The sequence below is a fragment of the Lichenostomus cassidix genome, chromosome Z, assembly GCF_008360975.1.
Source record: "Lichenostomus cassidix isolate B80296 chromosome Z, HeHo_3.0, whole genome shotgun sequence".
Lineage (NCBI taxonomy): Eukaryota > Metazoa > Chordata > Aves > Passeriformes > Meliphagidae > Lichenostomus > Lichenostomus cassidix.
The window spans coordinates 6,429,788-6,457,729 of NC_139511.1; the positions used below are offsets into that span (position 1 = coordinate 6,429,788).

The following is a 27,942-nucleotide window of genomic DNA, read 5'->3' on the forward strand; positions in this document are numbered from 1 at the left end:
TATCATGTTTGCTCTCAGATACCGCTGTATATAATAAAATAAAAATACAGCGTAAAAATACTTTAGGCATACTAGATGATAAACAATACTCTCTGTTGTGTGAACACATGCTGCCGTTAATCCCACAGGCAAGAACTCTTTCAGAACACAACTTGATACGATTATTAACAGAATAATGAATAGAGCTTTGCTTGCAACAATCCATACTTTAAGAACAGTACTATTCCACTGTTTGTAAATGAAGGAGCTGCCATTTGATGTCACTGCCAAAGTGACTTATATAGTACTGATTGGCAAGACCATTTAAATAAAATGTAAGTATTGATATCCGCTAATGAATGCTAAGGAATTATTTGTATTTTTATTATAAATACTACAGGTACTACTGAAAAAAAAAAAAAAACCTTAAACAACAGCAGGTAATTTAGCAACATGTTTGTTTCCAGACATTTTATCCCATTCCAGCTTTTGCTTTTCAGTCTAGCTTTGCTCTAGAAAACTAAGAGATAAATGACAAGTAGAGGCTGTGCTTATGTTTCTTCCTGCAAAAAAGTTAGATTCCATCCTGCAAAAAAATTAGATTCCACGTTTCTAAGGTAAGTTTTAAAAAGTTTCACAGGGAACCACTGCTTTTTTTTCACAGATGATCATCCGACTGTGATGCATCACCCTCCACATCCAAAGCCTCAGTAGTGTCCAAACACTGGGTGTATGATGTTAATTTTGTGAGTCAACAGACCACTCAAAATTTTGCAACCTCGACTATTTGTGTACTTTTTAAAGGTCACTGAAATCTTGGAATCCTTAAATTTGCACTTGTAGCGATCTACCCATTGAAAATGAAACATTTAGAAGAAAAGCTCTTCACATCACTAATGAGCCTGACCTGGTATAGCTAAATACATAAATAAATAAATGTGCGCATGTATATACATACACAAATATGCATATACAGAATTATATATACATATGTTTAAATACATATGTATGCATGCATATTATAAATGCAACACACATACACATGCAGACATGCACTCACATATAGAGAGTTGTAACACCAAGAAAAACTGGGCTGGGAAATTAGGCAGTACTAATGAGCAGTGACCCAATTAACCCAAACTCCAATTAACATAGCTTATTCGTTTCTGCGGACCTAGTACTGGCCAGGGGTGCCAGGAGCAGGGGTACTAACTGAGATGGAGGGTCACAAAACCCACCTTTTCTCTCTCCTTCCTTCAAACACCTGGGAAACCACTCAGGACTGATAGAAGTATCAGTTCTGGCAAAGTATGCAGATGGTGGATGTGAGATCTCAGATGATGAACAGCACTTAAAGCTTACAGACTAAAATACAGAACTGTTTTAGTAATCAGAATTAATTTAGCACTGTTTTTCAGCAATCAGAAGATTGAAAAGAACATTTTAAAAGCAAGCATTAATAATGGAAGGCAATGCAGTCTGTTCTCCTCTCAAAGTAGGTCCATAACCCCGTTTTTGCTTGCATTGCTCAGGGATTGTGTAATAAGTTTCAAATAAACAAACAAAACAGGAAAAGAAACGAGTTCAATTTGGCAGGATAATAAATACCACAAATAGGGAAGTTGCTTGGCACCCCTACCCTAGATGCATTCTGCAAGTGACATGGGCAAGGGAAAGCCCTAAAAGATTGTTTAGCTGAGAGGATTACAGAGGATTGCTTGACTGTTCTCTGTTTGGCAATCGGGCAGTTGAATACCCTGTGATCAGCAAGCCTTTCAGCCAGCAGGCATTTGCCATTGCTGCGGACAAACAACGACTAACTGCAGAAAAGGGAGTCTTTGACAGGGTCCAGGAAACAATCGCATATGCGGTCTTGTGTAGTTGACGCTGGAACATTATCGTTTTGTTTCAAGCCATTTCCGTTGTAGGTTTCCGGTGAGTACCTCAGATAAAGTACTGAAAACAAATACACAGCTGTTAACGGCAAAGGGAATGATATTTGCCAGTGCAAGGAGATAAGTGCAGGCAAGTAAAGGAGGAGCATTTTTCCCTTGTGGAAGCTGTAGCCTTACTTGTACTGGTCTATGCAGAACTATCTAGCCCATATTTCCAGGACAGTGAGGAGATTTTATGTACTTGAAGTCAAAGTCGTTGCCAAACCTGCTCATTCGCTGACTCTGCACACTGCACAGAGCTGCTGCTGCTGCTGCTGCTGTGATCAGCTTCAGGTGCAAGAGAAAATGTGTTGTTCTAGGAGAGGTAAATTTCCAGGTTGGCTTTTTTTTCCAAAGATAGCAGAAAATTCCAAATAAGAGTAATGCGCTTTGCTGTATAGAGCTGTTTCCTCCTAATACTGCAAAAAATAACCTGTAATAGGTTTGCCTTTATTGGTGCTTGTCTAGACACGGCTGCTGCAGGATCTGCTAGCCAAGACCTCCTGCTTGGACAAAGCACCAGCAAACAAAAAGGAGGTTTTCTGTTGCTGTAGCCATCTGCCACATCCCCACCAACAAAAGCCATCTGTGTGTGGGAATGCAGAGAATGAATGGAGGGACAGTGTTCAGGAACAGTAGTAAGTTTCAGCATAACCATGCCTGAAAAATCATGTAATGTTGCTCAAACTTGGAAGCAATTTTTTTTTCATTTCCACTCATAAGTCACAGAGTGGTTTGGGTTGGAAAGGACCTTAAGGATCACCAACTTCAACCCCACCCTGCATATTCAAGTCTGTTTCAGGGATGACACAGGCACTCGTGGGCAGAACCTGATGTCCCTCCAGACCAGCAGGTTTCACTGATGACTGCTTTCTAGAGGTCCCAGGTGGAGGCATCAAGAAAAAACCGCACAAATTTTAAGGCTGCTGTATCAAGTTGTGGGGTGGCTATCCTTGGAGATATTCAAGGTTCCACTGAGGAAGTCCTTGCACGACCTTAGCCCTTTAGACATGCTTGGAGAGCAGGCTGGGTTAGATGACCTCCAGAGGTCCTTTCTGACCTGAATTATTCCCTGACTGCCCAAATCTCCTCCTTCCTGGAGAGTGACCACTAAGCCCAGTCCCTCACTTCCTCTTCTTACACCAGCTTTCAACTCCAAAACCAAACTCTCATCCAATCTTGTGGCAACTTATTTTCTTTACAAAGTTTAATAAGCTTTGCAAAAAGCTTCTCAAAGGCTTTTTGAAAGTGCAAGAGGATTATTATGCCCACACGACCCCCTTTATTGGCATACTTACCACCCTTCCTCCAGAAGCCAGTGATGCTGGACTTCACTGAAGCCTCTCCAACAGCTTCCCAACAGACTGTGTTCATCTCTTGATCTCGTTCTCCTGTCACAGACTCTGTCATCTCACCAGGAATAGTAGCTGTTCCCACTGCTTTGGCATTCCCCAGGCCCTGCTAAAACAGTTTTTGAGTATATTGGCAGCTTCCAATGACACACAGACCCCAGACACAATTCTGTGTTTTTCTTGCCACGGTTTCTGATGACTGTTCTCAAAAATTTTACCTAATACTGTCCATTTATTAACATCTGCTTTTACTACTTCTTTTTGTCTTAGTGTGTCAGGTCAAGCAGTACCAGTGCAATATTGAAACAAAAATATAAAGGGGGTGGGAAATGGTCTGGGAAGGGAAGAAGAAAGAAAAATGTCACTTTTAAATTTAGAACCAGATCCCGTTTGTGGCGGAACAGAGCTGTGCAAGCAACTAGAAAGCTATGGAAAGCCACTAATCCTGTGAGGGTGAGGGTTCTCTTATACCCACTTACAACAAGAGCTAGGTCTTCTGCAGGTGTCCCACATGAGAACTGCCCTACAAGCTCATTGCCTTTGGCAGTGAAAGAAACAAGGTCCTGTGCTATGAGGAGGGTACCCATGTAGTGCCTAAATGCCCCAACCTGCTTCAGAGGTGAAGGGCTGAAAGCACAACATGTTGCAGAAGAGAAAATCCCCTTCACACTGGTGAAAATCCCCAAGTGTAAATGCAGAGCTGCACCCTGCAATTCTCGCATCATAGTTTAACAAGTCTAATTGCATTAGAATGCAGGTCAAAAGATCAAATAAAAGTAGTTTGTAGGTTGTTTCTGCTGTTTTAGGAAGTGAAGCCATTGCCACAAGGTGGACACAGATCAGCACGTCATGCAGAGGAATATCTCCCCCATCCCAGCCAGCCCTGGTTCCCCTGCCCAAGGCTGGTTGGCTTGGACTTGTGCTGAGGCTGAGCTGCAGGGAGAGGGGGGCATGGAGCAAAAACCACAGAGAATGGGGAGGTGGCATGTGCTCCTCACCAAAGAGCAGGGAAAGATCCCTTCTGGGACAGCCTGGCCACAGGCAATGCTCAAACCCCTTCAGCAAAACTCTGCTGCCTGGGTGTCCTCTTCCACAGGGTACTCAGAGAGGTACCACCCTGGCCAGAGATGCTGCTAATATTTGGGGACAGGGAAGGGATGGCATACACTCAGCATGTTTTGAAAGTCCTGAGCTATTTTAATCCACCTTATGATCCCCCAGATAAGCACTTAAGACTGAGTGACCCAGCACGTGAATTCTCTCCACAGAGAGAAGTGCCTCAAACTACTTACTGTGCTCCTGCAGAAGCTCTGCCCTTTGCCTGCCCACACTTCTTTTCAGTAATGTAGAAGTTTATAGTTTATCTTACTAAAAGCATGTTTCTGCTTTTTCTTACTAAAAGTGCACAACGGGAGTGCAGATAGCATGCATTACCTGAGGTAAATGAAAATTATCTAACAATGTCAGCAAAACATGTGAGTTAATGTCCATTTTAAGAGGAGAAAATTAAAGAACAAATATTATAACTAGACATACAAGTATCTAGCACAGACTATATGCATAACAAAATCAGTTATTCACCTATCAAAGTTGCAAGGTCTCAATGAATCATAAATAGAACTTAATCAAGAGTAAGTTTCCTATTTGAAGTTACCTTCTAACCTTTTTTCTACAACTGCACTTTTCCAGACTCAAAAGACACAGCACATTGTTATTTAACCTTCATTATACAGATGTTAAACATCTGCCAAGTGGCCAAAGGATTAAAAAAAAAAAAAGACAAAACCATTCCATTTACTAAAATTCACAGATCCAGTTCAGAGTAAGATTTTTCAATCATCTTTTTCCTTTTTAATTTACTTTCCCCCTGCCTATTTTCTTGTTTTCCGTTCTGTTATGATTTCATTGCTATTTTCTAGTTCTCAGCCTTCATTTCTGCCTGCATACCTGTCAATACAGAAGCAATAATCAAGGCAGCAAGACAGAATGAATTGTGTGTGATAATTGAACATTTTTCATGGATCAGAATGTTGTCCTTATTGCTACTGCTGTAACAGAAATTCACTAAATTTTAGCCTCATAGTCTCTTGCATTGTCCTGCACTCTTATATCACTTATTCCAGAAGGGCAGCCCTCTCTCAAGAGGTGTTTGGCTGCTTAGGAGCCTTTGCTGGATCATAAGTCTGTAGGTAGTGTGAGAAGTAGATTGTGATAAAAGGACATGAATAAAAGTGTCTTTATAAATGGGTTATTCATGTCCACCCTCTCATCTACCTGCACCCACACTGCATCCATCCTTCTCCCCAGGGCTGCTCTCAATGTCTTCTCCAGGTCTGTGCTCATGCCTGGGATTGCCCGGACCCAGGTGCAGCACCAGCACTTGGCCTTGTTAAACCTCGTGAGGTTGTCATGGGCCCACTTCTCAAGTTTGTCGAGGTGCCTCTGGATGGATCCCATCCTTCTCTTGTGTCAACTGGGCCACTCAGCTTCGTGTCATCTGCAAAAGTGCTGAGGGTCCACTCAATCCCACTCTCTGTGTCATCAATAAAAACAGTAAAGAGCATCAGCCCCAAGACAGTCCTGAGGGACATCACTCATCACCAGCCACCACCTGGACATCAGGTCATTGACCACAATTCTCTGTCTGCATCCATCCAGACCATTCTTTCTCCATCAAGTAGTCCAACCTTCAATTGCATGTCTCTCTAATTTGGACATGAGGATGTCATGTGGGACTGTGTCAAAGGCCTTACAGCATTTTAGGTAGAAGACACTGGTCATGACATAGTCACTCCATCACAGAAGGCCACCAGATTGGTCAGTAGTCCTCTAGGTATTTCTTTCTCCCCTTTTTAAAAATGGGAATGATGCTTCCATTTTTACAGTCACTGGGGACTTTTCCTGGCAGCTGTGATTTTTCAAATATCACAAGAGTGTCTAGGCAATAGCATCGTCCCTCAGGGCAATGAGATATATCTCACCAGGTCCCATAGTGCCCATTCAGTTCCATCTGGTGCTCTTGAACCTGCTCTTCACTGACAATGGGGGGCACTTCACTCCCCCAGTTCCCATCTGCAGCCTCAGGGAATCAAGACACACAGAAAGTCCAACAGCCACTGAATTCTGAGGTAAAGAACTCACTGAGTGCCTCAGTCTTTGTCATATCTGCTCTTGCCAGTTCTCTCTTCTAATTTATTTGGGGGGTACACTGTCCTTGGCCTTTTTTTTTTTCTGACTGATGTCCTTATAGAATCCATTCTTGTTACTCTTCACATCTCTTGCCAAGTCCTGCTTCATTTGTGCTTTGGCTTTCCTGATGCCATCCTTACATATCCAGACATTATCCCTATAGTGTCCCCTGGTCACCAGTCCCTGCTCCCACTGGCAGTGCGTTTCCTCTTACTCCTTGGTTTCAGGAGCAGATCTCTGCTTATATGTGATGGATTCCTGTCTGCTTGATTCCTTACACATCAGGTTGGAAAGGTTATCTGCTCCAAGAAAAGATGCTTTAAAGAGTTGCCAGCTCTGCTCAGATCCTCTGTTTCTAAGAACAAATTCCAGAGGATCTAATCTGTTAGTTCTTTTAACAGCTGGAAGTTAATTCTGCTGAAATCTAAGTCCTGACCTGGCTGCTCTCCAGGCCCTTGTTCCTTGAGGTCAGGAGCTCATCCAGGGCATGGTCACTACAGGCAGAAGAGAGCAAGTGCTGGCACTGGTGACAGGATGGCTCTGACACTGTCTCCCTGTGTGTGATGCCCCTAGAGCCCTGTGCATGTGCAGAGGTGCACAGGGCCCTGTGCCACACAGCAGGACTCAGGATGGAGGCTGAGAGGGGCCTGGGATCTGCCACGGAGTTCTTTACACTCCCTGCACAGTGCTGTTCCTCACTGGCCCTTGCCAGCAATTTGGGGCCAAATTAGAATCATAAGATGTCCTTAGCTGGAAGGGATCCATCAGGATCATGAAATCCAACTCCTGGCACTTCATGGCATGGCCTCATGAATCCCACCGTGTTCGAGTGCTTCCTGAGCCCTGCAGGCTTGGTGCCATGACCACTGCCCTGGGAGCCTGTTCCAGTGCTCAACCACCTGCTGGATTAAGAACCTAACACTCCCTGACACAGCTCCATGTCATTCTGACTTAGAGCAGCATTTAGAGCTGGGAAAGACAGGCAGCCTGGGATACATGAAGTCTTCTTGACCTGCTGAACCTTCCTATATTTTTTCTGTCCCCTTCTTCTTCTGTCTCTTCCTCTGTTTCTGGCTTACATTCCATCTATTTTCCCTGGCCTCTTATCTCTTTGTTTTCCTTTGATTTTCATTTTCCTGCAGGGACCCTGCAAACCTGCCCATCCTTCAGTGCAATTAGGTCAGGAAAGCCAGTATTCACTGGCGTCAGTTATTATTTTTAACCAAAGAGAGCTCAATTTGCCTCCTTTTCTCTGAAAGGCTCATATGCCATTTAGCACCTACCAGGTACTCTGCCACATTCTTGGGGGTGTTTGGAAAAGCTGGAGGTGCCTTGACCTCCAAGGAAGTTTTGAGTTAATACTTGGCAAAAGGCACCCTGGAGGAGTGAGTGACCAATTGCCATATTGACACCTCAGCTCTGCAGAGAAGATGCTGGTTTTCATCACTCATGTCTTGCACAGTCCACCCAGTCTACAACAGACTGGATGAAGCCAAGATGAAGTAGAAGCTGAGCAAAAGCCCTCTGAAGTTGACAGCTACACCTTCTCCATTTTTCCAGAGAAAATTTCGGAATTTGATTAAACACATTCCTAGTATGTTTGAGAAAATCCTTCCATTTTGGGTTACAATGTGTTATTGTGGGTTCAGAAGGAAACCCCCAAGAAATGGGCTGCCTTCAGGAGGCACAGCAGAAAGTACCCCACTTCCCAAGACTCCTCATCTGGGTAGTTGTGGAGCTGACATGTACCTGCTCTTTGGATTCCACCCCTGTGTCTCCCCCATCTTTGACAATGTCTGGCAGAGAGGGGGATGCATCCAGTCAGGCTTTTGCCTGGTAATCCCATCTGTTCTGCTGTTCTGCTTTGCTTCTCCAATGCTTGTCTACAAAGCACAAGCTTCTGCAGCAAAGTGTCTTCTTGGAAGTCAAGAACACCTGAAGCAAAGCCCACCCAGGGCCCTTCACCAGTTTTGCTCTTGACTTTGAGGTTTCTGGTATTCCAAGCCTCAGGCTGTGGCAACAGTCCAGTTCCTCCTTGTGCTGTCACTGCCCACAGGGCTCTGCTCAGCTGGTGGACAGGAGAGGCCCCTAAGATGTCACCACAGTTTTCAACCATAAACTCTACCAGCACCTTCACCTGCACACATCAAAGCCATCATCTCAGCCCAAGTGTCTAAAAAGTTGTGAAGCAGCTGCCTGCACAGAAAGTTGTGAATGTGGAGCAGCTTTTCCAGGCAGCTTCCCCCTGGTATATGTTGGAGAGAGGAGGCTGCCAAGGACTTCTGAGCACCCAAACTGTGGTGAGCCAAGAAGGCTGCAGCCAATTGCTCCAGACAGACTTTCTCCATCAACTCCATCATGGTTTTCCATGGGAGGCCTCATCCTGCTGGCTGGGCTCAGCAGATTTGTCCCCAGGCAGATGGACAGTTTGCTGGAGGTCACCCTGCTGGTGGCTGCATTGTGGCCAGCATGCTGGAGAAGGTCCAGCAGCCACTTGAGAAGGAGGAGATTGGCCACATTCAGCCATCTGAAGGGAACAGGAATGTGGTGTCAATAGGGCAAAAGCTACCCATGGCTGTCCTCAAAGCTGGCACAGGACAGGGGGCAGGAAGCTGCTGTGCTGCACCACTGGTTTACAGGTGCTACAATATTCCTAATTCTAAGGCTTCTATTTTTCTGTTAGAACCTGGATTATCAGACTCTGAAAAGGATGAACATCTGGACAAAGACACGATCTCGCAGATAACTCATTTGTGATTCACCATGAGTCCCTCCTGGCCAGTAAAACTTTATTTGCTGAGAAAGATTGCCTAATATGCATATATATGCATAACCATGTACCATAGCTCCTCGTAATCCTGATTAAAATAAGCCTGTGACTGTATCCCATTCCCAGATACCACAAAGTGTCATGCCAAGACCCCATCTCAGCAGTAAGCATCACACATGCCCCACACTCAGCACTATGGGACACAGCAGCAATTGGCTCAGATGTGCAAGCTGTAAAGGGCTGCTGGGCTAGAAAAGATCTTGCAGGGAGTGAGGGAAGCTTGTTTTGGAAACTCAGTTCCTCCCCTTTGAAATAAAGGCCTGAATTCTGCTGGTTGTCAGGCCGCTTGCCTTCCATTGCTCCATTTCCCTGTCTGCAAGGAAACTTGGAGATGGGTGACACATGAAAGATCTTGACAATTTTTGTTAGCAGTATTCATTCTAAACTAATGTATAATTATAATATAATCATAATATAAACTAATGTTTATATTGCTCCTGAGGTATAGAGATGACATTGTAGAGGATGCCATCCAGGTGTTAAATGCTAAACACCAGGAGTGTGTCAATGTGAAGTTTCATTTATTTTTTTTAATTTCAGCTGGAACAACTCTGTCTAAATAAACTGATATTCTCACTTTTCCCACCTGCAGCTCCCATAAAAAGGGACCTGGAGGGGCGTGACAGCCATGAAAGATATTCCTTTCTCCTTCCCTCCGCCATCTCTGATGAGCACTGTGGTTTGTCCTAAGACTGGAACAGCAGGTGGGAAATGCAGGAGGAATTGCCTGTGAGCTCACATAATTAATGCATTCCAGAGATGGGGGAGCCAAAATGTTTGATTTTGGTGTGTATTGGCCTGCAAAAGGGTATAAAATGCTGCTGGAGACTGGGCCAACTAGTCCCATGAAGTGCAGCCAGCTTCTGAATGGAATACACACACACACCCCCACACCCCCACCAGGAAGCCTGCAGGGTACATTAAGCCCTAAGTCTGGAGAACACTCAATTCTGGACAGAATTCAGATAAAAACACAAGAAGTGTCTCCATAGGTGCTTTGTTCCTTTGTTTTTGTGCATTCTGAAAGGCCAAAGCCTGTGAACCTGTGTTTCCAGCTGAACCTGCTGATACCAGAGTTCTTCAGACATAGGCTGTGCACCAAACCTGAGACTTAATGGACTGAGCCACACCCTCCCTGGGGTGATTTCTGCAGAGCCAGGTGCGGGGAGGGCTCAGGAGCTTTCTGGCAAACTGCCTCATGCAGGCAAGGAGAGGGTAGATATGTCACAGCTGCAGTCACAGAACAGGCCATCAGTGCTGCATGGTGGCAAAACTGCTGCCTTGAGAGAGAGGCAGCCACCGTGTGCTTCATCTCTTATCTGACATCTCAGGAAGGGAATTTAGAGCAGCTCTTCTTTTGTCCCCTTTGAACTTCAAAAGACAAGAAGTCTGATTTGTTTTCTTTAGCCTGAGGGAACTTTTGTGTTCCTTCTTGTTTCCATTTTGCAGTAGGGAGATATGGGGTGAGTGTTTGGATAAATGTCAAAACCACATTTAGTATCTTTTATTGTTTCATTTCCAGTATTTGCACTTTTTAAAGAATAATAATCTACACCAAAACTAGGAAGCATTTCAAATGTTTATGTCTGCTTCAGCTTCACAGCTATGATGCAATGATAGCATTAATCACCAAAATATATATAAAGAAAAGATTCAAATATGGTAACATTTGAAAATGCAGACTGTATGAGGCAATAGTAGTGATTTACTGTATTTTACTGCTATGAATGCTTTTGGAAAGAATATTCCCATTTTGCACAGCAAAGAAAAATTGTGTAAAAGATGTCCACAGAAATTAACTGTTAAATCTTGCAATGTCCAAATGGCAAAAGCAAAGCACAGCAGGATAGCACACAGGAGTAGCACATTTTTAAATGCCAGTATGTTTTGTCTCTGTAGTTAAAAGTTAATCGATTATCAGCTATTAAAAAACAATGGAAAAAATAACCACAAGTACCACATCACATGAAATCATAAAATTACAGAATGGTTTGGATTGGAAGGGACCTTTAAAGGGTGTCTAGTTCCAACACCCCTGCCATGGGCAGGGATGTCACCCTCTAGACCTGCTCATACAAAACCCCATCCTGCCTGGCCTTGGACACTTTCAGGAATGGGGCAGCCACAGCTTCTCTGGGCAGCCTGTGCCAGGGCCTCACCTCCCTCACAGGGAAGAATTTCTTTCCAATGCCTGATCTAAACCTGCTCCCTGTCAGCTTGAAGCCATCCCCCCTTGTCCTGTCACTCCAGGCTCTTCTCAAAAGTCCCTCTCCAACTCTCTTGGAGCACATTTAGGTACCAGAAGGGGCTATAAGGTCTCCTCAGAACCTTGTCTTCTCCAGGCTGAACAATCCCAACTCTCTCAGCTTATCTCCACAGCAGAGGTGTTCGAGTCTCAGATCATCTTTGTTGTCTCCTCTGGACTCTCCCCATCATCTCCATGTCCCTCAATAGTGGGACTCCAGAGCTGGATGCAGCCCTGCAGGCAGGGTCTCACCTGCGCAGGGTGGAGGTGCAGAATCACCTCTCGCAACCTGCTGCCTCATGCTGCTTTTTCTGCGCCAGGACAGTTTTGGCTTCCTGGGCTGTCAGAGCATATTGCCAGCTCATCCTGGGCTTCTCATCCACCCAAGCACCCGAAGTCCTTCTCCTCAGGGCTGCTCTCTACTCATTCTCTGCCCTGCCTGTTTGTGGTTGGCTTTGCCTTGCCCCAGGTGCAGGACCTTGCGCATCCATTACATTAACATCAAGCCTCTCTTTCTGCTTAGCACAACAAAATCGATGACAAAAATTGGTATGAACACCTGCACCTCCAAACTGATTGTGAGACTCAGGTACTCTTTTATTGCTGAGTCTTATGAAAAATACCAAGAGCACTGCAAGGTGGCACAGCCTCCAGGGAATGCTGCTGCTGGTGCTGAGCATCTGTAGCTTTTCAAAAGCAGGTGATGGTGCTGATCTCTTGGGTGCTGTACCAAGGAATACTCTGGTGCCTTATCCAGCTAGTAAAAATATGAAGCAGACACAGTAGTAGAGGGGAAAAGGGCATTACATTTGTTTTAATAGGATCCTAGGTGCACACTTGTCACAGGTGGAATCACGCTGAGGAGCACATCCATGTACAATGTTTGAACAAATTTATGGACCTCACAAAAAATCCCCCAATAAGGAACTTAACAAATGAAGTAACTGTACACCTATTCTAATTATCCCCTCCCTCACCTGCCCCCAAGTGAGGCTACAGCCTAGTTTACAAAAACATGATTCAGACAGGAAGCTCCATCCAAGGTTGGACTCTCTAGTTTTGAGATAGTTATGAATGTTTGGTCTTCCCACCTGGAGAACCCCCAAACTAACATAAATATCAGACTACAGGAGTTATAAATACGTGGGGCTAAGGTACAAGGAGTGTTTGTGGAGGGTATACAGAGAGGGAAAGGGTATAAAAATGTATAAAAAGGGTACAAAAAGAAAGGACAAAAATCATTAGGCATCAACTCAAGGCCATATAATGAATATAAGGGAGGCCATCACCTCACAGTTCTTCTGTGCTTTCCTGGGCCAAAATGAAGCTACACAATTACTCAGTTTTTCCTGGAACAACCTGTGCCAAATAAACTTTTTTTTTTCCTTTTTTTTTCTTTTTTTTTTTTTTTTGACAGGGGAAGGAGGGATGTTCACCACACACTGTAATAAAAAACTATAGCTTTTCCTTGAAAGTGAATCTTGGATGTTAATTGAAACCAAGGCAGGACGTTTGTGTGCAGAGGTTAAACCTCTTATTAAACCACCCAGAGACATACATTTAGAAAATCAGAAAAGACTTCAGGTGCCACAGACCTGCTTCAGTAGGAGTAAAAGCTTTACCACTTTTTCCACTACAGTGACCGCCTTAATAAAGAGGCATCACCTTTACTTGTATTCTCTGCATTATCTGGGTTCTTTTTCAATGACAGCTGCAGGAAAAATTAATTGCAATTTGAAGAGTCAAATGAATCATAACTTTTAGTTTGTTTGTTTTAGTAAGATAACATACATTTTACTTTCATGTAGAACAATTATTTCTGGACTAGGTTTTCTTTCCTAAGCGTTGGATTTCTAACTACTATGGTTTGCAACAACAAACCACACTTCTCTGAAATCTTTCAGGAGAACAATCCCACTGTTCAAGCATCACAACCACTGCTTGTCAGGGAACTCTCTTCATCTCATGGAGGAAGAGTCACAAATGGGCTAATTAGTACATCTGCACTGTTTTTCCAGTTTGTTTATCTACAGGCAAAACTGTCACTTTCCTTTTTAGTCTACTTTAGACATGGCAGAGTCTGAATTATTCATTCAACCAAAAAATTCACTTAATGAAATCCATAGGTTTGCATGACTAAATGCCACAAAAAACCCCCAAAAAAACAAAAAAAAAAAAGAAAAAAAAAAAACAAAGAAAGAAAAAAAAAGAAAAGAAAAATAAGAAGTTTGCAGAATAGAATGCAAAGAACTGACCCAACTTCTCACACCCCCTTAAGCCTCCCTGACTCCTCCTGCCTCCCTCAGCACCATGCTGGTTCACCTGCTGCTGGAGCTAGCTGAATCTGCTGGTCCAGCAGAAAACCACAGACCCCAGAAACCTCAGGCACAGCCAGGGTGGGAAAGACCCCAGAGGTCAGGTCTGCTGTGGCAGCAGGTCTCCCATGGCTCTGCCAGCAAAGAGCAGCCTCTCCCCCCCCCACACACACAGAAGCTCAAATACCTCTCCACTGATATAATTTCTATTCCCCATCCCCTGTTTGCCCAGTAAATTTGTAAAGCAGCTGCCAAGCCAAGGGGGCAGAACGATATGGGTCGGTAAATGCTGACTTTCACAGTCCATGTTTGTACCACCAAAAGGAAAGCATGTGAGATAGTTCTGATCATTTCAGAAACCACAGATGCAAAATTCAGATGAATGAACTGATTTCATTCCAATGTTGAGTATGAAATTAGGAACTGCACAGAGTTTTTAAAAGGGCTTCAACCATGACAGACTGTTTTTTAAATTTTTTTCCTACAGACTGTGCATTTTTCTCTCTCTGTGTTCTGCCATCCTGCAAAGACTGCTGTCTCCCAAGTAATACACTCCATAATGAACCTCTCAGTCCCAGCTTGATAGTACTTTTTACATTTAAGGGTCCTTTAATTAATGTGCAACACTGAGTGCAGCCAGGGGGACATTGCAAAACAAGACACTACCTGCAGAAGGAAAAGTACAGCACCCACCCTTACAATCATTAATATCTAATCAAGGTTTGCAGTGCAGGTACATCATGCCAAGGGCCACACTGCATGTCAAACTGATACATAGTTTTCACCTTTCACCTTCTTTTTTTTCTTGAAAAGATGTTTCCATGATAGGATAAGCATAACTTATTTATTCTCTTCAAGCTGCTTCTTAAAAAAGATGAAAAAAGAAAAAAAAGGAAAAAGAAAAAAGAAAAAAGAAAAAAAGAAAATAGAAAAGAAAAAGAAAAAAGAAAAAAGAAAAAAGAAAGAAAAAAGAAAAAAGAAGAAAAAAGAAAAAAGAAGAAAGAAAAAAGAAAGAAAAAAGAAAGAAAAAGGAAAAAGGAAAAAGGAAAAAAGAAAAAAAGAAAAAAAAAGGAAAAAGGAACAAGGAACAAGGGAAAAAAAGACAAAAATAAAATGAAATCCTAACAGCCCACCAACCCTCCCTCCTTTGTTCACAGCTGCATGAGTTAATAATTCTCTGTTCCTTCTGTGATCATCAACAGGAAAATCAAGGGGAACAAAATCTAATGGGCAAACTTTAGATTTTAAATTAATGTTACCTTCCTGGTAAAGATCACCTTGAAAAAAAAGAAGAAAGAAAAAAAAAGGCAAAACTATTGTAAAAGCTTGCAGATAATTGTTATGCCTGAGAAGTACTGAAGAAAAAGGATTTATCTTATGCCTGGACATGCAGTTGCATTTATACCATATGATTAAGAGTAAGCCCATGATTAAACACTTTGCTGAATTTTAGCCACTAAATGCAGTTCTGCAAAATCTTGAACACTCTTCCACTAGTATGGACATGTTCACAAGGCTTTCAAATAAAACTTCCTATTACTGGCACTCTTCTAAATGTCATGCACACAGCACCATATTGTTCAGAGTCAGTGCTTTCTTAAATGAAACTACATCTTTATTAATTTAAAGAGTTGATTTCTAGTAATGCACTACTTGGGAAAAAACTCAGTAAAATTACTATCACATGAATCAATGCAGGCATATGTGAAGCTCTTGAAATACTGTCCTTTTATGTGATCCATGTCCTTTACTAGGACATGACGCCTGTGGTGAAGTTTAATCACAGCTGCAGGTGAGGGAAGGGCAGAAATTCTCCATCCCCCTGACACCACCCAAGCCCCTTGGGGCATCAGCTGGGGCAGATGGCAGGAAGGCACCTGCCCTACCTTCCTGCCATCTACCCTCTGGCTTCAAAAGGAGAAGCTAACATATTTGTTCAAAAGCAAACAAGCAAATAATAATAACTCCCTGCAGCAGACCACAGAACTGGTCAGTTCCTAACAGCATTTTCTAGCAGATAATCAAGATGTGATTCATCTGACAGAAGGAAGGGATTTGCAACTGATCATTGGCACTGGCTGGCTGAGTGGTCAGTGAGAGGAGGAGGAGGAAGAGGACAATGACAAGAAAAGCATTTCTGTGCTGGAGTTCTTACATGAAATTGATAGGTCAGCTCAACAGCACTTTCAAGGTGCCACTTCCCCCTCTTGACCATAAAACCAAGATCAAGGAGGTATGATCAGAGGAGTTCCCCCAGTTTAGATGTGGTGAAATTAATTGATTGTGTGCTTTGCTTTTTTGATTGTGATCAATGGGGCACAAATTTTCCTTCAACTTTTCCCTCTGCCTCACTACTTCTAAACCCATTTGTATGAACAATGGTGTTGACACAGGCCTAGTTACCTGTGACATTCATTAAAAGCAAGACATCCTGCTGCACACACAGGTGAAACTTACAGGTGAACAGCAGGCGTTTCAAACTGAACCTGACTGGGACTGAACTGTGCAAAAAGCCAACAAATCACACAAAAAGACCACACTGGAGAATTGCAGCTATGCAGGATGGTGTATTTAAAAGACGTGCAGATGTGGCATTTGAGGACATGGTTTAGCAGTGGCATTTAGCATGGATTGGCAGTGCTGATTTAACAGTTGGACTCAATGGTCCTAGAGTTGTTTTCCAGCCTGAGAGATTCTGTGATGCTTGGTGCTCACAGGGTGTCCCTCTCTGCACTCCAGACCCCACAGGCTGGACAGAAGAACCCACCACATCCTGGAGTGCAGCAGAAAGAGGGAAACCTCCTTGGAAGGGTTTTTGGGGCAGGTCTGATATTGTACAGTGAACACACACAGGAAAACACAACGTCTGCCGCTGCATGGAGAGCACTTTTTTTTTCAAATGAATGTATAAAAATGTGATTACAATAAATAAAAACAAGCAAACAAGGGCCACTACAGCACATATCACACCAAACAGCTCCCTCTTTAACCAACAGAAAGAACAAATTATACATAACAAATCCTTGTCACATTATTTGATGGACTAACAAGAGGAGTCCAGTCAGGAGAAGGAAAAGAAATACCTCTCTATACTCAAGGTAGTAATGACCAAATATGCATAAAAAAGTGCAACAGAATATGTTGAAGTTTTGTACTTCACTTTGTGGCACTTAATAACCTACAGATCACACAAATATCAAAAAAATAAAAAATTCCATATCATTTTTACCAAAGGCATTAGAAGTAAAAACTGTTAAGTATATAAAGATAACCTTTACACCTGACTATTTACCTTAAACTATGTAGTAAGTTTTGTAAGCCGTAATACACTATATCCCCTCTTAAAATTTAAAATAGTTCTAGCAAAATATCAAGTATAATAAGGCACTCTGCTGTAAATAAATCTTCTTGAAAGGCAAGTGCAGAGAAAAATCCTCATCACAAGAGCAGTCACATTTCTGACAATGCAGGGCTTCTTATCTTACTCAATTCTACGTATTTCAATGCTTTAACATAACATTTATGATAGAATTTAATTTTGAGACAATCTTAATGGCAAAGTACATTTTTATTTTCCCGCAAAGGTTCTTCATTGGTGCATTCCGCAGGATTCTACTTTCTGTCCACAACCTACTCTGAGTCTTCTAACTTGCTTGGTTTGCCAATAGCTAATTCACCACCTTTTTTGTACTTTTCAGCAAAATAATCAGAGTCAAAGCGCACAGACAGATCTAGAGGACTCACATAAACATTTCCATTGTCTACTGTGACCTTATGAATCCTTTGTTTGACTCCTTTTGATTGCCACTTAGGTGTTGGTGATGGATCCTGAGGGTTTATTCCTTTATACAATCCCTCTCCTGTTTCCAAGGTAATTTTAAACTTATGCCAAGGACAAACAATACACGCCTGTCCATCGATGTCCTGCAGGAAGAAGAAGAAGAGAAAAGATAGCAAGTTTTGTCTTCTAGGACAAAAGGTATGTTTGGTAATTTGGCTCTATGGCTGTCTGCTGTTTTGTGTATACGACTGTTTTTTTCAGTATTATGTTCAGATAAAAGCATTAGAAAAAATACATTAGAGTTTTCACATGAGTCTACGTGGCTGCATTATTTTTATTTTGCTTACATACCTCTATTTCTCCATGACATAAAGGGCCTCCTTCATCTGAAACAAGGCAGAACAGCAGATTAATTTAAGCAGCAGACTTAATGCATAATTCTAGCAACACTGAGATCACACAGGCAAATATCTTACGGTAGCAGCGAGAGTCCAGAGCATGAAATTTCCCCTCGTGATAGAAAACGACAATTTCTCTGCCATCAATTTTAGGTGTTATTCTTTGAGACTGCTTTATGTCCTTTTCTTTGCCAATGAATATAAGACCATCTGGCTGTGTCTCAGCTCCTCCTGTACTAGAGCTGTGCAAATCCACATCCTTAAAACACACACACAAATAAATGAAAAGTCATTTATAAAGCAGTTCACATTTGGCTTTCTGTGGGTAGAGGGAGAAGAAGTTTCAGTGAAAGACTATAACACGCAGACGTACAAAAGCACAAGTTGGTGATAATGTTAGGTCGACTGTTCACTAACTGAGCCAAGACAAGGAGAACCAGCTCTTGGAAACCTGATACCTGAGGCTGAGAGAAGATAAACTCTCAATCACTATTCATTTACTCTGCACCTAAACCACCTTCACCCCCCAAAACCTATGGGCAAACAACGCTGACAGATGTAAAATACTATATAATTCAGGTATGCACTGGGTAGCATTTACATGTAAATCCAATATCTTTGCTAGAAATATAAAGTGATTTAAGTTAATAAAAAATTATTCTGCAAAAGGGAAAAACATTATTTATTGAGAAGTTGTATTCCACCTGACATTTTCAGCAAATGTGCCTCTCCATTCCTCCTTTTCAAACATATAACAGACTGTCCCTCTCACAACAGAGACTATAAGCAGTTTTACCACAAAAGCAACCTTCCCATTAAATTTACTCAAAATTATCTACTGTGTTCCAGTTCTCTCCAAATTCTGAGTACAACCTCACTTCCTCAGAAAAGTAAAGCTAAACCAGGTCTTTATAAACATGGAAAGAGGAACAACAGGAAGGGGGTGTCTCTGGCTCCAGAGGAGCGCAGAGCCACAGAGAGCTGCACTGTACCTTTTGTCCACGCCAGATTGCAACGGAGATGAGAAAGCAGAGGAAGTAATGGAGGCTGAGGATGATGAGGTCCAGCATTGCCTCTCCTCACGGTGTCTATCACCACTGCCCTGCCTTGTTCCCATATGGCACGAGGGGCTTTGTGGCCCCTCTTTAAGTGCAAAAAGGAGGCAACATGGGCAGCCCTACAGCACCCTGTGGCAGGCTCAGCACGTCAGAAACCAGCTCTGCCAGGGCTGATAAGAGCCAGCAACCTGCTGGGGCTGGCCTGATAAGAGAAGAGCAGAGCTTCAAGTTCCTCCTGCTGCTGTCCTCAGCATAAGCCCATGCCACTGCTGCCTTCTCCCAAAACACTGCTCAGTCACATCTTACGGGATGTATCCTCAGGATCAGCAACTGCACGTTTGCTCATAAACCACTGCTCTGGGAAGACTGGCTTAAGTGACAGTATGGCATTTCCAAGGCCAGTTTTTAACAGATCTGCACATGATCAACTGCAAAGACCAACTCCCTGCTTTCCAGTTCAAGGAACTTCCACCCAATCTTACCCAGAAAGTGAAACGTCATTGCCAGACTCACAGGATGATCCAGTAAAGCATTCACACAGTTTTTTCAGGAGATAAGCAAACTAACCACAGGAACTACAGTAGGAAAACCCCAATTTTTTACTATCACCTTTTGGCTGACTCAGCCTATAAACTTTCCAAATTCGTAAAGATACTAAAATGCAGAAGCGTGTAGTTAAAAACACTCTTATAAAGACACCTCTAAAAACCACTGTGTATATAAATACATACACCTATACAAACAGAAACACACACACATGCATATTTGCACACACACGTGTATGTCCCAATCAGTATTTAAATAACAGTCAGCTAAATTCCAGCTCATTTAGCAATGACGTTTCCACAGTCAGCTTGGATTTTGCACAAATAAATTATCCAGGCTCCTACTCCAAAACCTGACTGAGATCACCAGAGCATCATGGACCCTGAATGGCCTAAATTGCACAAGCAATCAGTAGCCAACAGCTTTCTTTCACAGCTGATACTTGCACGCTTATCTACAACCAAATATAGACTTAGGACCAACTTGGCACACCAGGGGGCCTCCAAAAGAAAGACCTCAGGGCAGCTTTCTTCCCTTAGATAAGAAAAAACAGGTCACATAACCCCCTCAAGGGCCACATCACCTCCTCACAGGTCCCATGAACGAATCCTGAGCTATCAGAGCAGCTCCAAGTTGTGGGTGGAAGTGAGCACACTTCAGTCCACAAGAGGAAAGGTTATTGCCATGCATATACACCATAAATTAGTCTTCTAATAGCCTTCTTCCTGATTTTCTTTTCAGAGTCTGGCTGTTTTGATATTTTCTGAGTCACTGCAGACAGGACGGAGGGAGCTGTCCCTGCCGCCAAGTGCCACCTGGTGGGAAGGACAAAGGGGCTTGCGAGCAGCGGAAGGGTTCGTTCTCCAGCTGGAAATGGAGCTGGATTTTGTGAATTGCGGCATTTATTTGCTGTACCCTGCCCTAAATAATTTTTTCTCATTTTGGGTAAAAGGAAAAATGCCCCTGCCTCGTGAGGCATAGAAATCCCCAACTCCCCCTGAGGGGATACTCTGCCGTGGGTGTCCGGGCAGCAGTGGTGATGTTTTGAGGGGATGTTCTCCCTAAGCAGGGCTAGAACAGTGTGGATGTGCATATTTAATTTCAAGCAGGCTGGTGCAATTCTTGCATTAGGTAACTAATGAGCTGCACAGACTGGCTCGGGGACTATAACAGGCACACTGCAATGGGATGTGTGTGTTTAAAACACCCCTGCTTGTCGCCGAAGTCTTCCAAAACATTGTTATGATTATTACTGCATGGCATGTTTTAAGGCAGAGCAGTGAAGGAATACTGCTCTGAGACTGTATCCTCCTCATTTAGCTCTGTTGCTGTTCACAAGATTTCCCCTGTACTCACTGAACCAGCTGCTTTTTTCTCTTTTTTGTCATTACATATAAAGTCAAACCTATAATTTTCTGTGATGTGAGAGCTCTATTTCTGAGGGACCAGGCACGAGCAACCTACAATGTTTACAGCTGGTGGTGCATGTGTTATCAAAACCCTCACTACACTGATGACATCTCACGCATGTGAAAATGACAAAATAAAGCAGGTGATGTCTAAAACTCCGTGGCTGCTTTTTAAGTAATAACCGTGAAGCCAAAGCCACCCCCCATGTAGACAGAAAGGGACTGTAAATAACATCCCCAGGGTACCTGGAGCACCAGCTCCCAGATCCCATGCAGGATCACATCTACTTTGGCTGCTTTTGAAAAATATTTTTAACTTAGTCAATTCCAGTGGCAGAGTTTAGATAGCTTGATTGTCTGTTTTCATGTTTAAACTCTTGAAGTTCTTCACTTTTTTTCCTCCAAACTGCTCATCAGAATGGCCCAGCCTGAAAACCAATATAATTTGTTTTTCCTGCTCTTGGTGGCAGCATTTTCCATGCTGTGAAGCCTTACTCACTGCAGAGGACTTAAGGTTTCTCTGACGGCTGATACCTAATGCAATTCACAGGTCCCTTACTTATATTATTTCCTTCCAAATGCTCTCATCTGTTTATATCCTTCTGAAAAGACAAAGTCACAAAGCAGAGACAATGCCCTGAGAATTCATTGAGCAGTTTATAAAGCAGCTGCCTCTTGTATATTACAAATATCACTCCTTTAAATCATCCCCACACATCACTCATTTCCTTTTTCACCACATCGGGTGGTTGGCTGATAGTCTGTTTCAGTTTCTCTAAAATTTCCAGGTATATTGCACTTTTTTTGAACTGTGAAAATGCAGGCTAGACAGTTTTTTGTTCACCATTTCAGTGTTTTCCCCTTTCCCTTCTATTTTGACCTTTAACTAGTCCATTATTATTTTACCTGATTGATTTCAGATAATTTTTTCAGCTAATCAAGACTCCTTTGGATTTTAGCCCATCCTCAGGAGCACTCCCAAGCTCTCCCAAGGTACATTTTGACATGCTGAATAAGAAAAAAGTGAACACTCCTGCATTCAATTACTTGCTTAAAAAGTTCCACACAGCACTACATTGGATCCTTGCAGACCACCTATATTTTTTGGGGAAAAGGCACAAAGTAGAAAACAAGTTATTTAAAACTCATTATCTATACAAGCATTTGATATAAGCAGTTGGAAGACAAAGTGACTCGTATTTTATATCCTATTTTCAACTGGATAACTGATTTCAAAGATTTGAGAAGCGACAAGCAGATAAATCTTTTGCTCTGCTTTTGGAAAATCAATGTTAAACAATATAGAAAAGGATTCTTCGCTGGCTTTTATTGCTAGAAGTACAATTTTATCTCCAGAAACTGCAGTTTACACATGAGCATTCTGAATGAACAACTTTCACAGTCTGTATTGAAAAGAATGTTTTCCTAATGAGTCGCCTGAAAGATCCCAGATAAACCTAATGTTTAGTTTCAGTGAGACACTAATTCTTATCTAATGTTTAGTTTCAATGAGTTCATCTCCTACATATTTTATCACAAGTCACTTAAAAAATTCACTATTAACAGTAATTCCCATGTGTGTTCAGGTAATTTAATGTCCATCTTATTTCCTTGATTCTCTGTCTCATAATGAGTGCCTGCATATCCAAGGAGGTAAGAACTAAATCCATTATCATATCTTATTATTATATTATTACATATTAACATGCCAGATCAATAGTACATTTCCTATACAAAGTCTTTATCACATTTCTTCCACATGACCCTTCATAAGCTAATGAACCTGCTATCCTTTCAGGTTTAATCTATTCTGGAATGCATTTGCAATATCATTTCTATAGGGAACTGTTAGGCATGACAGCTAGCCAGGATTATTTGTATCTAAATCACCTTTTTTTTAACTACAAATTATCCCACATCTAATTATTTCCTGTAGTTGTATTGATGACAGTAACTAGGAAATTATTTTTGTAAGAAGCCTGGCATCTCACAGAGCTGAAACAATATCACCTTTAACAAGAAAAATATACTTTCAAAATATTCTTTCCAACTTCTGTGCCTGCAAGGCGGCATGCAAACCCTGAGGAATCCTGGTTTCCAATCCTAGAGGGTTGGAAATGCCCATCTGTGCCACAGAAGGCTGAGTCCAAACCTTTCAGCCTGGAATAATGTACAGTCACTGATGAGATGCACAGGACTGGCTCCCAATGAAGTGTGGAGGGGACTGAAAAACAACCATAAAAAAATGTCAAAAGGCAAGGATGCACCATAGGAAAAAATATTATCATCACTTTTGTGTAATTTCTAGCATAAATAATAACAGTGATTTCACCAAAATCAGCAGCAAAACAGAACATCAGAAGCCCTGACACTACATTCAGGGTGAAGGACTTTTAGCAGTATCCACCTCACATGCCATCAGTGGAAGTTCCTCCTTCCTGTGCCTCTATCCCCAGAGAAGCCCCTTGTTCTTATTAGGAACTTTTTTATTTTCACAAAACATGTGTCTTTTAAATTATTTTATCATTTTAATATTGCTAAAAAGATTAGCTTATTTATTCAAGAATCTCATATTAGAATGCAACAAATTATTCTTCTTTCAAATCAAGAAATAAAAGTACTGTAAAATAAGACCAGTTTGCACTATCATTTTTATGTATGAAGACCTTACTGCTAGCTAGGAAGAATTCTGAATGCCCAATTAATTCTTTTTTCTAAACTGTCAATAATATGCTGCTAAAGGAGACTTCAGGAGTAACCTTACTGTTTAGTCTATGCACAACAGCATTTCATCCTTGCCCTTAAATTCTTCTCCTTCCAGCTCTGCTTTGCCAGTCTGTCCCCTCCATAACAATTTCCATTATTTCAGTCAGCATTTAGTCCTCCTGTTAGTTCCTCAGTTATTTAGTCCCTCTTGTACAGGGGTCGTGCAAGGTTTTACTGCAGTTACTGGGCTTTTACTGAGCCCCTGGTTGCTCATGGTGACTACTTTTCAGAGTGTTTTGAATTATCTTGCCAAAGCCTCAAAAGGTTTCCAGGTAATTTGTCTCACAGGCTGGTTAAGCAACATCCATATCACTTATTCCTGGCCTGAATTGTGGTATTTGGGTTTGGGTTTGGTTATTTTGGTGGGTTTTTTGTTTGTTTGTGGGGGTTTTGCGGTTTTGGTTGGTTTTGTTTGGTTTTGGTTTTGTTTCTTTATTTTTCTTTGTTCTTTCTTTCCAAAGATAAGCCTATCAGCATGTGGTGGTTTTGATTAGCCCAAAACATCAGTGAAGTGTTTTTAACATCTAGGAGAAATTTAGACCCCTCAGAAGCTGTTGTAGTAGGCCTGGAAAAGTATCTGAGGGGTGCGGTGTAGCACAAAAATAGCTCCTGTGTGTCCTGAGTGAAAGTTCTAGAAGTTTTTACATCAAGTCCAGCAGAGCCAATCTCTGATGGCTCTGAAGGTGATGGAAATGCTGCCGGCCAAGTTTGAAGCAATTAAAAGTGCTAGTTACACCTCTGTGAAAACATATTTAAGAAAAATTCAAAACAAAGCAAGCGCGCACTTCTTTCATTTTGTAGTTGGAGGAGAAAGAGGTGGAGGTGAAAATATGTGAGGGAGAACAGCATAGAGATTGCCAAGGTCAGTGAAGAAGGGGGGAGAAAGAGGTGCTTCAGTGCTTCCGGCACCGGAGCTGAAACTTTCTGCTAGCCGTAGTAAAAGCTATGGGGGGAGCAAGAAGTTTCTCCTGCAGCCCATAGAGTCAATAAAGATGCAGAAATCCACCCACAGCTCACTCCAGAGGAGCAGGCGGATGCCTAGAAAAAACTGTGAACCAGTGGGAGTTTCATCTAGTCTCATCCACACCCTGCCCCCCCCACCCGGCTTGTTAACTGTAAAAAAAAAAACAAAAACAAAAACAACAACTATAAATTTATTTAAAAAAAAAAAAAAAAAAAACTATATAAAAAATTTGGTTTTGCCTACATTTATCCTCCAACTCTGTTAAGTAATTAAACACTTTTTGCAACTTTAAACTTAAAACCTATTTGCCCTTTTTCGTACGTCCTCCTAGCAAAGTCCTGTCTCAAACCCACAACACAGCATGGTCTTTAAAAAAATCAGAACACTACCTATCCAGCATGGCATCTGTCCCTGCACACACAACATAATAAAATGCTTTCACTTTTCTCACTTCTTGCTCTGAGAACTCTCCTGTGCAGTTCTTGGTGTACGATGAGTAATAATACACTGGATGCATCTCTGTGAAGACTTGGGCATTTTAATGGCTTCATAAGCTACCTAAAGGTAAGAAGCAATTATATTATTCAGCAACTAAATTTAACATTAAAAAACCCCCCCAAAACCAAACCAAAACTCCCCCAAACAACAACAATAACAACAACCAATAAAAAAATCCCAAACCAACAAACAAAAAATCCCCAAACACAGATGTAATTTAAAATCCTTTACCATAAATTTATAGTTTTCAGTCTGTGGTCCAAGAAATACCAGCTGCTAATCTGCTATACGATGCTGCTATGTCCTCCATGTTCTCCCTCTGCTTCCACAGGTATCAAGCTATTTTAAAAGACAGGTGTAAAAACAAGCTGGAAAAAAAGTGTAGGAGCCAGAAATATGTGCTTTACCAGCTGATGTTGTTTTTAAAGAGAGGTATTGCAGAATAATCTCCTAGAATTGTACTATAAAGAAAGTATGGAAATACTGGCATGGGATCTTGTTAACTGTAGCAAAATTATAAACCACAGGTATGAAAAAGATGGGGCATTATGTGAGGCTACAGAACAACATGGAAATTCACTTAGTCTGGAAAGGTCTCCAGGACAGTGCATGACAGGTCCAGACACCTTGATAAAAATAATTCCATGCATTAGACCAAGTTTATAGTACGCTTCCATTTGTTTATACAGGCATCAATCCATTTAGTTATAAAGAAGTGTGAGATTATCCAGTTGTTTGTCTGTGGTAATTCAGGGCTAGGAAAGAAGCTACATGCCCTGAAAAAGTGCCAGCCTGTGCAAAATGCAGAGGACCATCTGCTCAACAACACAAGCATATTGTGTTGGTACTCTGTTCTGTATTACCTCTCTGGCAGACTTACAATTTAATTCAAGTTCTCCATCAATGCACTCAAAAGTCTTCATGAGAAGGATCTTTGTCATTTTCAAAACACAGCTGTACTCTAGAGGAATCATCAATGGTCAGTAAATGGTACCATGTGGTTCACACACCAGGAATGTATAAGTAGTGGTGAAAAGTTCTCTGCAACCTATGGAGTTTACATAGTCTAACCAGATCAAGGATGACAAGAATTTGTCAGAGATGTTTTAACTCTATCTCTGACTTAAAAAAGAGGAACCTTTACTTTCCAAGAAACATAAACCTAGCAATTAGCACCTAGAAAGTTTTCCTTCATGTCCCAACTAGATATTGCTTTTTGCAAATGTTTTTCCCCCATGCTCTCCCTAACCCCACAAACTTCTCACCATTCCTAGAAGAGCACACAACCCTATAACAATGACATTCACATCTCTCCACCTTCATTTGTATATCCTTGTTTCCAAGTATTTCTGGTTTAATTGCACACAGAGATTTTAAAGTTCTCCAGTAGATAAAGCTGTGAGTTGTATGAATTGCATACATTGTTTCTTTTGTTTTAAGTAAGCATAACTTGTTTTCAAACCTAATACTCAGTTCTTCAGCTGCAGAGAATGTTAATGGGTTTAGCAGAGAAGGCTGTTGTAACCCATTTGCATTTTTATGGTAGATAATGGCACCTGGAGACTACACAAGACAGAGGAAAAACATCTACTTCTTTGGAATTAATGTCTTTGGAAGTATTATTTGTTAGCTTTCCATGTAACAAGACTTTTCTGCACTCTGAAAACAGTGAAAAGCTACAGCAGCACAGAAAAGGTTAACAGAAAAGAGATTTTTGTTGTGTCTTACAACTTCTTGTTTGACATTCATATATTCACTATGCAACTGGTACAGAATGATTACATGAAGTGTCATTTACAGCAAGCACCATGCAGAACATTCTAAACCATGAACTTCAGATCAATACTGAAGAAAAAGTTACAGCTAAGTATGGCAACAATTTCCATCTGTTTAATATCAGCAAAAAACCTTTCTGGTACTGTGGCTGTGGGGTTTCGGGAAAACATGATGACACAGGGTAGAACCAAAGTGGGGATATTTGAGCACAGACCTCTGGTCCACATCTGCTCTTCTCAATTTCCTCATGTCTTCTGTTACTCCATTCCACTTTTTCTTGAAGTAGGAATGTACTAAATATTGGAATCAGCCTGTCATCTCTGCTCAAAGAGAGCATTTTGGTGGAAAAATTGACTGTCTGGTACCTCATAAACTGACCATCACCTGGCTGAAGTGGACAGGGAGGTTCTGATCTCTTCTCCCAGGGATTCACGACAGGATACATGGAAATGGCTCAGAGCTCTGTCAGGAAACGTTCAGACCTGACAGGAGGAAGTTTTTCTTTACTAAGAGGGAGGTCAAACACCAGAACAGACTTCCTTGAGAGGTCTCTGCTGCCCCAAGCCTGGCAGTGTCCCAGAGGCTTTTGGACAATGTCTTTAATGTGGCTTTAATTTTGGGTCGACCCTGAGGGGGTTTAGGGAGTTGGACAAGATGGAGGTTGTAGTAGGTGGTTGTTTCACCATTACTGAAAACAAGTACATAAAATATGGTCCTCCCAAAATGAAATACTCCTATTCTATTCTATTCTATTCTATTCTATTCTATTCTATTCTATTCTATTCTATTCTATTCTATTCTATTCTATTCTATTCTATTCCATTCTACTCTATTCTATTCTATTCTATTCTCTAGTCTCTATTCTAATAATCAACATAGTGTTTGCATGGAGGAGCTCAGTT

General features: G+C 41.7%; 1 protein-coding gene and 1 long non-coding RNA gene across 2 annotated transcripts in view; one reads left to right on the forward strand and one right to left on the reverse strand.

Annotated features, from left to right (window-relative positions):
• The window catches only part of LOC146424317 (uncharacterized), a 426,563-nt gene that overhangs the window by 57,810 nt on the left and 340,811 nt on the right, over positions 1–27,942 (forward strand). The window lies entirely within an intron of this gene.
• Positions 16,392–19,214, reverse strand: RFESD (Rieske Fe-S domain containing). Its single transcript, XM_085042379.1, has 4 exons — positions 19,016–19,214; positions 18,102–18,282; positions 17,977–18,011; positions 16,392–17,768 (listed from the first exon to the last, which is right to left on the reverse strand). Exons 1-4 carry the CDS (start codon positions 19,091–19,093, stop codon positions 17,475–17,477), a joined length of 588 nt encoding a protein of 195 aa, XP_084898505.1. The 5' UTR covers positions 19,094–19,214; the 3' UTR covers positions 16,392–17,474.

Bases quoted from the DNA above. Each gene is read 5' to 3' on its own strand.
- RFESD (XM_085042379.1), bottom strand. From the start codon at position 19,093: ATGCTGGACCTCATCATCCTCAGCCTCCATTACTTCCTCTGCTTTCTC. The intron at 18,012-18,101 runs GTAAGATATTTG...GCCTTGTTTCAG, and splicing joins TCTGGACTCTCGCTGCTACC to ATGAAGGAGGCCCTTTATGT. The intron at 17,769-17,976 runs GTATGTAAGCAA...TTCTTCCTGCAG, and splicing joins TATGTCATGGAGAAATAGAG to GACATCGATGGACAGGCGTG.